Source organism: Gastrolobium bilobum, unplaced genomic scaffold (genome assembly GCF_033153095.1).
Source record: "Gastrolobium bilobum isolate Gb01-03AN ecotype WA unplaced genomic scaffold, APGP_CSIRO_Gbil_v1 utg33064, whole genome shotgun sequence".
Classification (NCBI taxonomy): domain Eukaryota; kingdom Viridiplantae; phylum Streptophyta; class Magnoliopsida; order Fabales; family Fabaceae; genus Gastrolobium; species Gastrolobium bilobum.
The window spans coordinates 171129-185463 of NW_026896642.1; the positions used below are offsets into that span (position 1 = coordinate 171129).

At 34.1% G+C, this 14335-nt stretch overlaps 2 protein-coding genes across 3 annotated transcripts; one reads left to right on the plus strand and one right to left on the minus strand.

The window, feature by feature from the left end:
* The first annotated feature begins 1435 nt into the window (after positions 1 to 1435).
* LOC133301234 (uncharacterized) lies at positions 1436 to 3299 on the plus strand. The gene has a single exon (XM_061500851.1). It carries the CDS (start codon positions 1441 to 1443, stop codon positions 3229 to 3231), a length of 1791 nt encoding a protein of 596 aa, XP_061356835.1. The 5' UTR covers positions 1436 to 1440; the 3' UTR covers positions 3232 to 3299.
* A 3062-nt stretch (positions 3300 to 6361) lies between these two features.
* Positions 6362 to 11955, minus strand: LOC133301223 (flowering locus K homology domain-like). Of its 2 annotated transcripts, none has more exons than XM_061500840.1 (7): positions 11830 to 11955; positions 10791 to 11308; positions 9125 to 9374; positions 8571 to 8719; positions 7875 to 8096; positions 7519 to 7713; positions 6362 to 6798 (listed from the first exon to the last, which is right to left on the minus strand). In XM_061500840.1, exons 2-7 carry the CDS (start codon positions 11298 to 11300, stop codon positions 6613 to 6615), a joined length of 1512 nt encoding a protein of 503 aa, XP_061356824.1. In that variant the 5' UTR covers positions 11301 to 11308; positions 11830 to 11955; the 3' UTR covers positions 6362 to 6612. The 2 variants fall into 2 exon arrangements, with proteins under 2 accessions (XP_061356824.1, XP_061356822.1); XM_061500838.1 differs by having other exon boundaries at positions 7809 to 8096.
* Between the last annotated feature and the right edge of the window lie 2380 nt (positions 11956 to 14335).

A 14335-nucleotide genomic window follows, 5' to 3' on the forward strand; every position in this document is an offset into this window, starting at 1 on the left:
AATACAAACAATGGCATTGTGTTATATATTGAGGTAAAGTGGAACTAAGAGGAAGGGTAAAAGGGGAATTTCAGAAGATAGGATGACATAAATACCCCAAAATAGTGTTAACCTAACCCTAACAGGTTCTCTCTGTTGATACAAACTTCACAGTGAAGCGACTCTTTTGCCCTTCTCAATTCCCATTCTTCCCTTCCATTGCCCTTCTGATTTCAGGTTTTCCCCTCTCATCCCTCCACCCGCCAAACCTATATACTTCGAAATTTTCTCTTTTTCTTTTCTTTTCATGTTTTTGGTTCTTTGAACTGTGACTAATGGGTTCTCTGTTAATGTCTTGCATTGCAGGTTTCACCAGCCACTCCTGTTTCTCAATACAACACCTTCTATCTTGTGAGTTTTCCACCTTCCTCTGTTTTTCTCTTTCTTTGTCTCATTAGGAATTTTTTTTTTCTTTTTTCTTTATTTTTTATCTTTCTTCTGGTGAAACTGAATTATAGATTCATAAGTGATTCTGAATTTATGGGGTTGGGCTTACCTGGAAGTAATTGTTGTGATTAGAGAAAAGGAACCATAAAGGACTCAACTTTGTGAAAATTAGACCCGGTTCCGTGACAGGAAACGAAAGGGGTTGTAAACGAAAAGACAGAGCTTTTATTGTTATTTAGAATTAATTGCTCGTGTTTGATTGACATTGACGGCGAAGTTCAGTTGGTTCAGTTGCAAATTGTGAATATTCTGTTTTTTTCCTGACACAATTTGAGAAATTCACTGTTGTTGCAGCTTTTTCAAGAATTTTATTTGGCTCGTGTTGTTGCTGTTCTTGTAACTGTTGTTGTCTCATTTTGGGGACTGTGGACTTCAAGAGAAACTGGGGGAGTTACCAATATTTTGGGGAATTCTGTTTTTGCACTGATCTTTAGTTTGAGACAGAAGCATCTTTGCTCAAGTCAAAGTGGTGAGTTTGTTATGGCGAACCATGGTTTGATTCTTGGACAAAGTCATGATCAGTCATCCATACCGGTTTCTCATTTTGGATTTGACCGTATCCATGATCATGATTCAGTTCATAAGTTTGGCTCTGAACGGATACAGGATTTGGATTCAGGATGCACACAAGATAATCAAGGATTGATTCAGAATCAGAGTCAGAGGCATGAGCATGACATGGCTTCTCAACTTCAACAACTAGAGCATGCTCAGAATCTTGAGCAAAATGGTGGTAAGTTGGATGCAGACGATCAGGTTCAGGATCATGCTTATTCTGGCAACTATGATAATAGATTGGCTCTAACCAATCAGGCATTTGAGTTGAATTTGTCAGATGATCGCCAACTAGCTATTATGGAGGATCATGATTTTCATGAGAAGTTAGAGTTTTCCTTGGATCAAAATGAGGAAATGTGTGATCTGCATGTCTCAGATATGACTTCTGAGCAACCAATGGATTTGGTTTGCATTCCTCCTATCCTTCAGTCCCGAACCCTTCATCCCTCTCCTAACCATCAACTTACCGTGGGGCAACAGTTTCCTGATGTTCATAGCTGCCGTAGGGCACTTAGGGAGGCAGCCATTGCTCTTCGCTTTGAGATGCAGACAGTCAAGTCAGACAAGGTTCGTTTCACTGCACAATGTGCAAGTGAAGGATGCTCTTGGAGAATTCATTGTGCAAAGCTTCCTGGTGTTCCTACCTTCGCAATTAGGACCATCCGTGAGCCACATACTTGTGCTGGAATAACTCATCTAGGTCATCAGCAAGCCTCAGTGCAATGGGTTGCTAATACTGTGGAACAACACCTGAGAGAAAATCCTAATTGCAAACCAAAGGAGATACTAGAAGAGATCCACCGAGTTCATGGGATCACCTTATCATATAAACAGGCATGGAGGGGAAAGGAACGGATTATGGCTACTGTTAGGGGTTCATTTGAAGAAGATTATCGCTTACTTCCACAGTATTGTGACCAACTCAAAAGGTCAAATCCTGGAAGTATTGCATTGGTTTATGGAAATCCTATTGATGGCTGTTTCAAACGTCTATTCATATCATTTCAAGCATCAATTTATGGCTTTTTGAATGCCTGTCGTCCCCTCATTGGACTTGATTCTGTCCCCCTTGAAAGCAAGTATCTTGGAACTTTGCTTTTAGCCGTAGCTTTTGATGGAGATGGTGGTCTATATCCTCTAGCATTTGGGGTGGTAGACGAAGTAACTGATGATAACTGGATGTGGTTCCTATCTCAGTTGCATAGCCTGCTTGAAACTAATGCTGAGCACATGCCAAGACTATCAATTTTGTCCAATAGACAGAAAGCCATCGTGGATGGAGTTGAAATGAATTTCCCTACTGCTTTCCATGGGTTCTGCATGCATTACTTGAGTGAAAGTTTCCAGAAAGAATTCAACAACACTGTTCTCAGTGACATTCTCTGGGAGGCTGCATGTTCCCTCACTGTCATAGATTTTGAAACCAAAATCCTCGAGATAGAAGAGATATCACAGGAAGCAGCAGCATGGATTCGAAGAATACCTCCTAACTTGTGGGCTACCCCATATTTTGAAGGAACTAGGCTTGGCCAATTAACAGCTAACATAGCTGAATCTTTGAATACTTGGATAGTTCAAGCCTCTGGACTTCCAATTATTCAAATGATGGAGTGTATCAGGCGGCAATTGATGACACTATTCAATGAACGCCGTGAAGCCAGCATGCAGTGGTCAAGCATCTTGGTTCCTTTTGCTGAGAAACAAGTGTCAGAGGCAATAGAAAAGGCACAGAGTTACCAAGTGTTAAGAGGAAATGAAGCTGAGTTTGAAGTTTTATGCCACTCAGGATCAGCAAGATATTCAGTGGACATTCGCACACGTTGTTGTACATGTCATGGATGGCAACTTTGTGGTCTACCATGTTCTCATGCAGTGGCAGTTCTCCTCTCATGCAGACAGAATGTGCATAGGTTTACTGAAAGTTGCTTCACTGTGGCACACTATCGTAAAGCATATTCACAAACCATACATCCTATTCCAGATAAAGCCTTGTGGGATATGTCAGGTGGGCTAGAAGACGAGGTTGTTATAAATCCACCAAAGTCTCTGAAGCCACCAGCAAGACAAAGGAAAAGACGAGCTAATGCTGGACAAGATAGTGGTGGTGGTCAAGTGAAACGAGTTGTGCATTGCAGCCGCTGCAACCAACCAGGCCATTTTAGAACTACTTGTTCTGTCCCTATGTAAAGTACCATGTAATTAAGCATAGGATACAAAGTCTTATACTCTCGTTCAAAGGTCGAGTTTTTGCTAGTTGGGTTTTTTTTTTCCTTCTTTTTTTAAGACTAGATTAAAGATGAAACAGAAACACATTCTCAAATACCTTTCATACAATCTTCTGTTTTTTTTTTTTTTTTTTGGGAAGAAACCAATGATTTTAATATAGGCAACTTTTTTTATTGAATTTTTTGGGCATTAGTATTTGCATATTTTGTATCTTTAAATTTTTTTTTTTTTTTTTATCTTGATGGCCATTGGGAATGGGGAGGGATCAGGAAATAAATTTAATCAACTTAATGTGGACTGGAGACTCCCTAATTAGACAACTTGCTCTTTCACCATTATAAGAGTAACAGCATAATGTCTTCAAAATCCTTCAAATGCAGCTGTTTTATCCTAAGTCGCTGGATTGCTTTCTGGATTTTTCTCGATTCAAACCCATGACGTAGCTTTATAAAATTAGGTAAGTGTTCATAAAGCAAATAAATATTTTTAAAGTAGCGTACCAAATATTAGGGGTGTGAAAAAAAAACTGGTTCACTTGCCCTGCCCTTGATCCGACCTTGACCAGACCCATAAATACCCATAGTTTTTGAACTGGTTTAAATACTGACCCACTTTTATCTGGGTCAGTTTTAGACCTGACTCGTTTTAATATTGATCCACTGACCCAAAACTTGACTCATACCCATTATGTGTGAAAAAAAAATCACAATTACATTAAAAGAAAAGTTTTAACGTAAAACAATTACGTCAAAATTTTTTATGGAAAATATTTTCAAAAAAAATTTCGCAAAAATTTATAACGAAAAATATTTTCATCAAAATTTGTGACTAAAAACATATTGGTAAAAAAATTTGACGGAATATTTTTTTTGTCAAATTTTTTTACGGAATCTAAATTTCGTCAAAATATTTCACAAAAAAATATATTCATAAAAACTTTCGACGAAACATATTTTCATCGAAATTCTTTGACGGAAAAAAATTTCATCAAAATTCCTTACAGATTTCAAATTTCGGCGAAAGTTTTCGACGGAAACATTTTCGTTAAACTTTTTGACAAAAAAAAATTTCGTCAAAATTTTTAGCGAAACACATTTCTATCAAAAAATTTCGACTAAATATTTTCGTCAAATTTTTTGATAAAGAATATATCCATCAAAATTTTCAACGGAACACATTTCTGTAAAAAATATTCTTATAATTTTTTGACAAAAATATTTCGATAAGAAATTTTGACAGAAAAAATATTTTGTCTAAATTCTTTAGAGAATCTAAATTTCGTCGAAAGTTTCAAATGAAACATTTTCCTCAAAACAATTTCCATTAAAAAATTTTGACAGCAAAAAATTTCATTAAAATTCTTTACAGATTTCAAATTTCGGCAAAGTTTTCGACGAAAATATTTTGACGGCAAAAAATTTCGACGGCAAAAAGTTTCATCAAAATTCTTTACAGATTTCAAATTTTGGCGAAAGTTTTCGACGGAAATATTTTCGTTATTAAAATATTTTGACGGCAAAAAATATCGACGACAAAAAATTTGATCAAAATTCTTTACAGATTTCAAATTTCGGCGAAAGTTTTTGACGGAAATATTTTCGTCATCAAAAAATTTTGACGGCAAAAAATATCGACGGCAAAAAATTTCATCAAAATTCTTTACAGATTTCAAATTTCGGCGAAACTTTTTGACGGAAATATTTTCGGCATCAAAAAATTTTGACGGTAAAAAATTTCATCAAAATTCTTTACAGATTTCAAATTTTCGCGAAAGTTTTCGACAGAAACATTTTCGTCATCAAAAAATTTTGACGGCAAAAAATTTCGACGGCGAAAAATTAATCAAAATTCTTTACAGATTTCAAATTTCGGCGAAAGTTTTCACGAAAAAATTTCCGTTAATTTTTTTGACAAAAAAAAATTTTCATCGTAATTTTTAGCGAAACACATTTCCATAAAAAATTAACAACAAAATATTTTCGTCAAGTTTTTTGATAAAAAATTTCCATCAAAATTTTCAACGAAACACATTTCTATAAAAAAATTCCGTAAATTTTTTTGACAAAAAACATTTTGACGAAGAAAATATTCTGTCAAAATTCTTTAGAGAATCTAAATTTCGTCGAAAGTTTCAAATGAAATATTTTGCTCGAAATAATTTCCGTCAAAATTTTCGTCAGAACACATTCCTATCGAAATTTTGAACGAAAAACATTCCGTCAAATTTTTTGACAAAATTCTTTTTTCGTTTAAAACATTTGATGGAAGAAATCATTTTCGTCAAAACTGTTGACGGAAACTAAATTTCAATAGAAAATTTTTTTTTGTAAATATTTAGATGAAAAAATAATTTTGTGACGAAATTTTCGTCTTTTGCAACGTAGAAATTTTGACAAAATTTTGTGAGAAAACCAAGTCAAAAACGGATCAGGTCAGATTTGACCCAGTTCAGAAACCAAGTCAGACTCACTTCAGAAACCAAGTCAGGTCAGATCCAAACTGATTCTGAACTAGTTCAACAAAATCCAATTCAAGTCAGACCTGACTTGTATCAAATTAAAGCGAGTCAGGTCAAAATACATGACCTATAAAAACCAAATTGGGTCGAGTCAGACAAAAACCTGACCCGACCTGACCCATGCATAGGCCTACCAAAAATCATTTTTGAAGAGGATAAACTGATATATTTGCGCACTTATTGATAATACTTCAAAAAATACTTCCGAAAAATGCAATAGCTTTGAGAAAATCACGCGCACATGCAAAATAATAATAATAAGGGACCCAAAATTTTACGGGTTGCGTTCTCACAAATTCATATTTTGTTATTAAAATATTTCTATATTTATTATATTACTATTATTATTATTTTACGTCTATGGTTCATCGATTATGTAATTAATCGTTTTCTCCATCTCACCGAGAGCGGGGAACTTTATTATAATGGTTTTTGGTATTATTATTATTGTTAATTAACTTTGCTTCTCTGTAAACGTACACGCACTTTAAAAGCTAATCATAAAGTTTAAAACACAATCACTTAAATAACAATTTATAATTTTGTACGAATCCTTAATTTCCAAATCACCTTCAGTTCCACTCAAGCACACTTTAGAGAATATATCCATTTACGAAAAACATGAAAGAAAGTAACAGGGCAACGATACAGAATATTCAAAAACAGAAACCTACTCAAATATCATATCCTCTGAATGCTATGCAGTCATTATACCAAATGTGATACAACGAAAATATAAGGGATATAAATGCCCACAAGTACTAGAATAGAACGCAACGTTTATAAAGCATAAGGCTCCTCAACAAAAATTGAATTTAATCTTCTCAATAGCCATAGTTGGTGCCATATACGGGACCATAATCTGCAGAAGGCATATGCCCTGTATGACCACCTGCGCTTGATGGCGGAGATGCATAAACAGGAGCATTAGAAGGATATGAATTGTAGCCTTGGTTAATTGATCCCCCCATATGATCCTGCGCCGCACTTGCAGCTTCAGCCATGAAATTCTGCATCAGATAGATTGTGGGCAATTCAGATCAATATCAACATAACACTTTTATCCCAACTTGGGGTTTGCGAATTGTGGGCAATTCAGATAAAAATACTAAACCCAAAAAGTATAATACCAAAAACATCAACTGAGGTGAGACTACAAAACTTGCCCCAACCCAACAATGTTTCCAGTATGAATTCTACGCTCATTGACAACATCAAAAAAGAAAAAAAAAAGTAGCATGAATTCACATGACAGTGATCATTACAGCCTGTCCTATCCTCTGCAATATTTATAATGTTCATTTAGCCTAGCTTCATCAATTGTCATTCAAAACTCACGACAAAAATACAAATAAACAAATACTTGGGCGTCAACTGAATTCGCACTCCATATTTGATTCTATTATTTATTTATATTTACTTGTACATAAAAAGAATGGATTGCATAAAAACTTTTACTTTACCAAAAAACACATTTATAATTGAAATTAATATACACAAATGATTTACAAACTACTGTAAGAATAAAATCATCCAAAGATAAGCATTACCTAATATATATGAAGCCATGAACATATACAAGAATAAACAAATAATACAGACATAACATTAACCCGTACCACTACCAATCAAAAAAGAATTCAGTCAGTCTCTTTATTAAACAATAACAATAATACAATACAGGTAACAAGTAGATAAGAAGAATCCAAGAACCCTTTAAATTCAAATACCTGCACCAGCTGTTGGGCTGCCTGTATTTGTGAAGCAGTACCACTTATCTCAACAGTCATCTCCCCTGGCACGCCCCTGGTCTCCTGAATTGTAATACTTGCTCCACTAGCACGACGAATGTAGCTGATATTCGTTCCTGATGCCCCAATAACAGCATCTGCATAGGATAGAGGAATTTGCATGTGCTGCGTGACCTGCACAGTAGAAAAGAATTACATCGAGATAAAACAAAAATACTTCAAAACCAATGTTGATCTCTGCAGTTCTCAAGTTAGGCAAAAGAAGACACCTTAGTCACAACAGACTGTTGCGACTGTGTACTGGCTGAATGAATTCCTATAGAAGCATCTCTTACATAGGCAGGTGGTGGACCCTGATGAAGGTGCTTGTCCATGGGAGGCAGGTCAGCAGGCGGATAGTAACTATCATAGTTATGTGAAGGCGGCATATATTGAGGATTGGGTGGAAAAGCATGTCCACCACCACTACCAGGAGCCGGAAACCCTTGAGGAGGAGGAGGACCCCAAGGTTGGTGTGGTGGCACATTCTGGTTAACTCGCACATCTGGCCTTTGCATCTGAAGTTTGGGAGGAGGAAGAAGAAAAAAAATAAATATCCATAGAAAGAATTGCAGCAAAGATGGTCCATATGACTTCAACATAAATAAATAAAAAAAAGCTTCGCTTCAATCCAAAGCATATGAAAACAAAATAAGCCAAGACACTTGAAGGAAACTTTGAAACCACTTCTCAAATACAAAACAACAAAAACAATGAATGATGAAAGTCAGACATATATACAACATGCAAATCACAAATATCCTAGAATGCTTTCATCCCCACCCTATCACTAACATATCCCAATCAATCATTCCCAAATACAGCCAAAGCTTGAAAACACCAATTCATAAATAGCCTAGAATGTTCAAATAAGCTAAATGACTCATTCACAACACGATAAATCTCATTAGATAACTCATCAGCATACATTCTTAATCGGATCATTGATGCCTTTTAGCTTTGAAAAACAATGAAAAATAAAAAGAACGTACCTTTGTTTCAAATACTCCAACTATGCTGCGGTCAACCAGGAACTTACGTAGATGAATTGCAATTAGTTCAACGGCCTTGTGAACCCCGGCAGATTCCCCTTGTATTTCAACAACACTATCATCTTGCAGAGCAAAAACCGGCAGGTGGTCTGTTGTATATGACACATTATTCAGGTAGAGTAATCACAAACTTGGATATCATAAATAATATTTCTTTTATATTCACTAAAATACAAGTACATTGCTTGACAAAGAATGCATGACCAACTTTCCAAATACTTAATAAGAATACATCATCAACATCAACATTAACACCACCTTTATCCAAATACATAATAAGAAAAACAATATAAAAATTAGTACATCTGAGAGGGGTAGATCTAGTCATACTGATAACATCCACAATAGCAAACACACAATGCAAGTTGGGAAAATATGCCAAAGACATCACAAAACAAAAGACCTCTGGAGAAAATATATTGAAAAGGAAAATGTTTTGGTAGCCAAACATTAGCAACATTTCCTAATTTAATTCACAATGCCTGTTAGCACACCTGATCCAAGAACGCGTATATTGCAACCAGTGTTGTCTTGAAAGGATTTTATAGTGGACCCCTGCTTCCCAATCAAGCTTCCTGCTTGAGTATCTGCCACTAGAAGCCTTGTAACAACTGGGCGTCCAGCACCTGATGCGCTCTCTGCAGGATCTCGGTCCACATTGACAACTTGTTTATGAACCCTTAACAAACCATCCACAGCAGGTGGTATGGGGCGATCTGGCTCTTCTTTTGCAGAAACCATTACCTTTTAGAAGCATAACAGACAGATAATTCAGAAACACCACATAAAAAATAGAGGGCTCTTAGAAAACACCAAAAACAGATAAATTTCAAAGTCTAAAGAAAGCTAATTAAATATATTTGACTCATTAACTGATTCACCCCAATGCTCCAAAAACATACTTGTTCATCATTATTGCATCACTGGCATTAATATATAAAATTATTTTAACTTTTTAACTTCATCTCCATTTCCTTGAACCAGTACATCTATGGTTCTGCGAATTAGCAATTATTTTAACAATGTCAAGCTCCTTAGAATATAAATAGTTTAAATTAGTAATTTAATAATGGTAGATGTCCCCGAAGTAATTAAATGGATCAAGATATATTTCAGATTTATTAATTTTACTGACATAGTCTCCTGAATTCAACAGTTTTTGCTTGCTTAGTAATATGTGGATCAAATTTCAGAAGTTTTTATTTTTGTTTCATTATTTTAGTGACTTTAAGAGAGTTTTCTAGGAATCTGTTTCAGGGAGTGTGGCAAGACACCAATCGACCAAGTTCTGAAGTTACCATGTTCAGTGAACGCTTCTTGCCACCAAATTCCGCAGAAACTATTTCTGATTCTTAAGACAAAAACAACGTTTCAGCAGTTGTCTATGCTCATTGCTGTTTCCCTGCAACTTGAACTTTGGCTCTTCAGTTTGAAGTACTTTGGTCATTCATATTTGCTGACAACCTGCACACATCCATTTGTTATCGTGACAAAAGACATATCTTTTATATATACTTAACCTGTTTGATTATTCATCATTTCTTGTGTTCAGCTGGGTTATGTATATTTTTATAGTTTCAATTCCTCGATTAATTTTTTTTTTGTAATATAATTCCTCAGCAACAGTATTCATGTGTTATCATGTTTTATCATGAATAAACCATTAAGTTTCAAATTCAAATTAATGATGTAAGAAGTTTCTTTCATCAAGTAGAAGTTTCCCATATCGAAGCACTAAATAGTAACCAAAAGATATAGCACTAGGAGTTATTAATAAGCAGGATGGGAGTTAATTTTCATGAAGTGATGTTCCCTATGTTTATATTTTCTTGAATCTGATTCATAATTATCTGAGCAAGGAATCCACAGACATGAAATTTCAGCACTAACATTGACAATCAAGTTTTACCATTGTTTATCAGTTTATTGAACAGGTAACAGGACTACAAACATATTCAATAAATTTTTTTGATGAAATGAACAAAAAGGATAAAAGCCTAACTGCAAGGAAGATGGAGGATACCAAGCACAACTTAAATCTGAAAAAAGATAACACGTTCTAATAAGCACAAAGATCAATATATGAAATATGTATAACATGCTTCAAACATATCCAAGATTATCCGTCACTCTTAACCAGAAATTGAAAAGTAAACTCACTGCTCTTTCTGCAGTTCCAGGTGGACCATCAAGAATTTTAATTCGAGCCTTGGTCTCTTCAGTAATTTTCTTAATAAACTCCCCTTTGCGGCCAATAATACTGCCAACCTTTTGCACAGGAACTAACATCCTAAAAACGTTCTCTCCAGGCCACCCCGGCCACCTCTGAGTTTCACTTCCTTTCGAATCTTCCTCAAATCCTTGTTTTTCAGGAGAGCCAAGATTCTCAGTCACCTCAACTCCATCATGATGTTCCTCAGCATGCTCTTGCAGAGGAGAATCAGGGTTTCCAGGCAAACCCTCTTCAACATCATGACCATCCAATTCATTTTCAGCAGGATTGGCATCCTCAGCCAAATTGCCCACGTCATGTTCATCAGGCTGCAGCTGAGGAAACCCAGAGTCATCCATCACATTTCCTTCTTCATGTTCTTCAGAATGGTTTTCTGGAAATTCGGGGTTCTCAGGCACATAGCCAGCATCTTGTCCATCAAACTCTTCCCCAGACATCCCAGTGGCTAGACGAAACAAAAACTCATCAGTATCATTCTCAACAGAAACTAAAAAAAAAAAAAAAAAAAAAAAAAAAAAAAAAAAATACAAACACCCTTAAAAATTAAATATCATAACAATCCCTAAAATTAAATATCCCAAAACTGCCAGTGCCTTGAACATCTTGAACCACACAACTGCTGTGAGGCAACAAATACCCCATTCAAAAAGATAAAAAAAAAGAAAATCAAGATTCAACACTCATCCAAAACAAAACCTATGTAACAGAACGAAGCAAAGAAAAAAATAACTCAGTCACCAAATTACTGTCGCCGCTTCCACCGAACAAAAGCAAAGCATAGGTTCAGATGGAAAATAGATGTGAAGAAAGTGAATGCAACTCTTAAGAAAACTGAGAAGGCCAACACTCACACTTGAAATAAATAATAAACAAATAGGAGAATGTTGAAACCCTAATGCGAATAGAGAAGAGTGTTAGGGTTATTGAGAGATGAGGGTGGTGGTTTCAAAGTTTAAACGAACTTACTGTGGTTCTCGAAGCTTCGGAGGAGAACGGAGAGAAAACGCCGACGCTTGGAGAGAGAGAAAGACAGAGAGGGTTGTGCTTTGCTGTGCACAATTTAGGTTTATCTGAACGATGAGAGAGACAGACACCAGTGGATTATATTTTTATTTGCCGTCCACTCCTTTAACTTACTCATATTCATATCTTTGGCGGTTTTTTCTAATTTTTGTTTAGGAATAGTTATTAAAGTTACAATTTACTTTGGTTTATAACTTCTTATAATCATATTTTAACTATTAATTTTTAACAATTAACGGTTATTATGTTCGTAAATCAATCTTATTACTTCATAATATATGATAATCGATAAAATCAATGGTTAAAATATGATTGTAGGAGATTATAAACAAAAATATGTGATAAATATAACCTTCCTCTGGTTATTATACCTACATTTTTCATGTCTACCTTAACAATCGCTCTCCAACACCATTATATCAAAATCTTAAAAGGAGAGAGAGAAATAATAAATATTAGTTTAGGCATAAAAAAATAAGTAAAATAACATATCTTTTTTTATTGTTATTACTATTATTTTTATTAATTGTAAGTAAAATAAGTAAAATAACATATTTTTTTTATTGTTATTACTATTATTTTTATTAATTGTAACTTGCATATAAATTATGGGTTTATTGTTTCTAATTTAATAGAAGATAAAATTATTTCTTAAACTCCTACACTCATATAAAAGTGTGTGAGATCTTTTTTTCTCTCTTTTTTCTTTGCACGGGCCTCACACATTTTTATACATGTATGAAATAATTTTATCACTTACAATATGACAAACACTAAACCCATAAATTATAGGAATATGTTTTTCTTATGTTGCACGAGACAAATTGTCTCATGCAACACACAAAAAGTGGGTAGGATCCATTTTTTTCTTTTCTCCCTCTTCTTCTTAGTGGATCCCACTCACTTTTTTGTGTGTTGCATGAGACAATTAGTCCATGCAACATGAGAAAAATATTTTCCTAAATTATAAAAAGAAAAATGTTTGTCATTTTAAAGGACATAGAATTATGTCATTTTAATTGAGAGAAAGACACAAACTAATATTTTTATTTAAAATTTAAATTTAAAAAAACCATCCACTTTCTTTCGTCGTGATTTTCATTATTTGTATCTTTTTCTCACTTAAAATGACATAATTATATATCCTCTAAAAAAATAAATATTTAACCCAATTACAAATAGGGAAATAGATATAGAAATTGTAGGACTCTCACTTTTTTTGCTTTTTAAAAATAAATGTGGGTTCCACAATATCTATATCGATAACATAACTTAACAACTTTACTACTAAATCATACTTTTTTTTCCCAAATAAATTATTAATGCATTGCATTGTTTAGTTTGGACTTTATATAGTTTGGACTTTATATGTGGATTTTTGGAGGTTACAAGGAATTGAACACAACACCCTACACTACACACACTTCTAACACACACACCCCACACCAGTAGGCTAACCCTAGTGGTGCATTTATATGCGGATTTTTCATCTGGATTATAATTTAGAATTCGAAATATTTTAATTGAGAAATGTATTTTAGTAAGGAAAATATATTTAACTGAATAGTTGAAATAATTGAAACATCATGTATACTTTTTATTTAATAACATTTTTTGATATTTGACTAGTTATGAGATTAATCTTGTAAACATTGTCAATATCTCTCTTTAATCATTTTTTTTGAGATATAAAATTTGATTATTTTTATGAGAATACAAGTTACTTATCATTACATGTAATCTTTGTAGGTTGCATATTTAATATTTACTTAACGTTTTACTTGTTAAAATATTTATACTTTACAGTACTTAAACATACTCAAAATTTCAAAATAAACTCTTATGTCATCAATTATATTACAGTCAATTTGAAGTTGTCCAACATAGACTTAATATTAGATGAAGGACAAAACCCCCCAAAGCTACACTGACCGAATGTTGACATCTAATACAGCTTCAAATTCACTGGTAGTTGTGGATTTAATAATGAAGAATAATTAAAAGTAGAAAAATAAAGTCACTTTTGGTGAAAAATGAGTTAAAATGACAGTTAAGGGATAAAAATGCAGGTAAATAAAATTACCCGAAAGTAAAAAGTAAAATTATAAATATTACCATAAAAATATTCTAGACTAGTGTGCAAAGTTTGGTAGTGAATAGAGGTGTGTAGATAGATAAGATTTTACCCAACTAAACTAACTTAAATACTTAAGTTTTGAAACAGCAACCTCATTTCCTTTTTATTTCTTCTGACGCGCACGCCTCGTTCTTCTTCTTCTTCTTTGTGCGTCGACAGTAGCCATAGATGGAGAGCTCAAATTCAACTTCTCCATTTCTTCATGAAATCAAATGAGATCAAAGTTGCTTAGAATTGGGAGACAGACACAACCCTTAATCCATAATCTATCAAAAAGCCTTGTATTGAGAGAAAAATGGAAGGGAAAGTGAC